We start from the raw sequence: 1,680 nt of genomic DNA, 5'->3' as shown, positions 1-1,680 counted from the left end.
GATCTAGATAGAGATAGATAGATCGATAGATTAAAGATAGATAGATATATAGATCTAGATAGATAGATCGATAGATAAACCAGAAGCCTTGGACTCCCTTGTCTTAGAACTAAATACATCTATCTCCATATATATCTATATATCTATATATGGAGATTATAATATATATATACATATATAGATAGGTTGAGTTTTAGAGTATTGCCTTTGCGGTCAGAAATCCCCCGCTGTCTCCCTCTCTCTGTCTCTCTGGCGATACCTCGCTGTATGTATATCTGTATATCTCTACGTATCTAGCTATGTGCATTTGTATATATTCAGCTGTGCGTATCTATAAGAAATCTGTCTATCTATATCTTTATTCACGTATTCTATGTATCTCTCTCTCTCTCTTTCTCTCTGTCTATAATTATGGAGATAGACAGACAGCTAGAAGTGAAGAGAAGAAGCATGTCTCTTGGCGTGTGTATAAAGCGACGTCTCTAAGGGGAGGGAGCGGCGTTGATCTACAGAAGGGCAGCAATAGTAGTAGTAGCTAAAACAGCCACTCGCATCAATCGGATGGATAGACACGCAGAGATAGACATAGACATTGAGCTCATTCGATTCATGTCTAGCTAGCTCAATCAGTCGGTGCGTGAATAAATTGTATAGACAGCTAACTAACTAGACAAGATACATGTATCAGCAATCCTATAGAGAAACAGAGGAGATCTATCTATCTATCTCTCTGTATATGTGTAGATAAATATAGATAGATTTTTGTCTTTGGAGATACATACACCTGAATTCAAGCCCGACACAGCGAGAGAGAAATAGAGATAGACAGACGAAAGATAGATGAATCAAAGATAGTTAGATTAAAGATAAATAGATAGATAGATAGATATCTACTTTAGTGCCATGAGGGAATGGTAGCAGTAGTAGTAGTAGTGGGAGGAGGAGGACGTTCTTCTTTTTCTTCTTTGTTGACGTTTTGGTAGCTGTCTCTCTCTCTCTCTTCTTCTTTTTATTCTCAGGAGATCGACGACTTCAAGGCTGAGAATTTTGAGTTGACTGGATATACACCCCACGGTAAAATCCTCATGGAGATGGCTGTATAATTCCAATAGGAACAACGACAATATCCACGAAAAAGAAAAAAAAGAAGAAAGAGAAGAAGAAGAAAGAACTTGAAGGATGAGAAAGGCGGCGACTTGGAAGAGAAGAAGAAGAAGAAGAATGACAAGAATTCTTCTTCGATCCCTTCTCCTCCTCGTCTTTCTTTGGAAGCACTTAATCAGTCAGAGGGAGGGAGAGGGGAGGGAAAAAAGTCGAAATATGAGACACCACAAAAAGAAGTAGAAGACTCTAAAAGACTCTTACCATTCTTATTCTTATTATGCTTCTTAAGATCAAGAAAATAAAGAAAGAAAGAAAGAGTTACGGAAAAGAAAGAAGGGAGAAGGGCGTCTCCTTATCTCAAAAATGTCTTGCCATATGAGAAAGGATCTAATGTATACATATACACACATATGCACATATATATATATATATATGTGCATACATATATATTTTTATGTATGTATATGATCAGAGTTAGGAGACAGGTGTAAGATAGAGTGACAATTTCTTTTCTTTCTTCCCCCTTATCTTTGTTGTTCTGTTGACTGAGGTTTCTTTCATTCTAACACTTGTATT

General features: G+C 36.9%; 1 protein-coding gene across 1 annotated transcript in view; it reads left to right on the top strand.

The window, feature by feature from the left end:
* The window catches only part of CSUI_010501 (bifunctional dihydrofolate reductase-thymidylate synthase), a 2,528-nt gene extending 1,008 nt beyond the window's left edge, over positions 1 to 1,520 (top strand). The window contains exon 2 of the mRNA XM_068070604.1: positions 1,020 to 1,520. Within this exon, the coding sequence (XP_067917420.1) occupies positions 1,020 to 1,103 (84 nt within the window). The 3' untranslated portion in view covers positions 1,104 to 1,520. The remainder of the gene's footprint in view (positions 1 to 1,019) is intronic.
* The last annotated feature ends 160 nt before the right edge of the window (positions 1,521 to 1,680 follow it).

This window comes from Cystoisospora suis (genome assembly GCF_002600585.1).
Source record: "Cystoisospora suis strain Wien I chromosome Unknown contig_7612, whole genome shotgun sequence".
Lineage (NCBI taxonomy): Eukaryota > Apicomplexa > Conoidasida > Eucoccidiorida > Sarcocystidae > Cystoisospora > Cystoisospora suis.
This window is presented reverse-complemented; position numbering and strand designations above follow the sequence as displayed.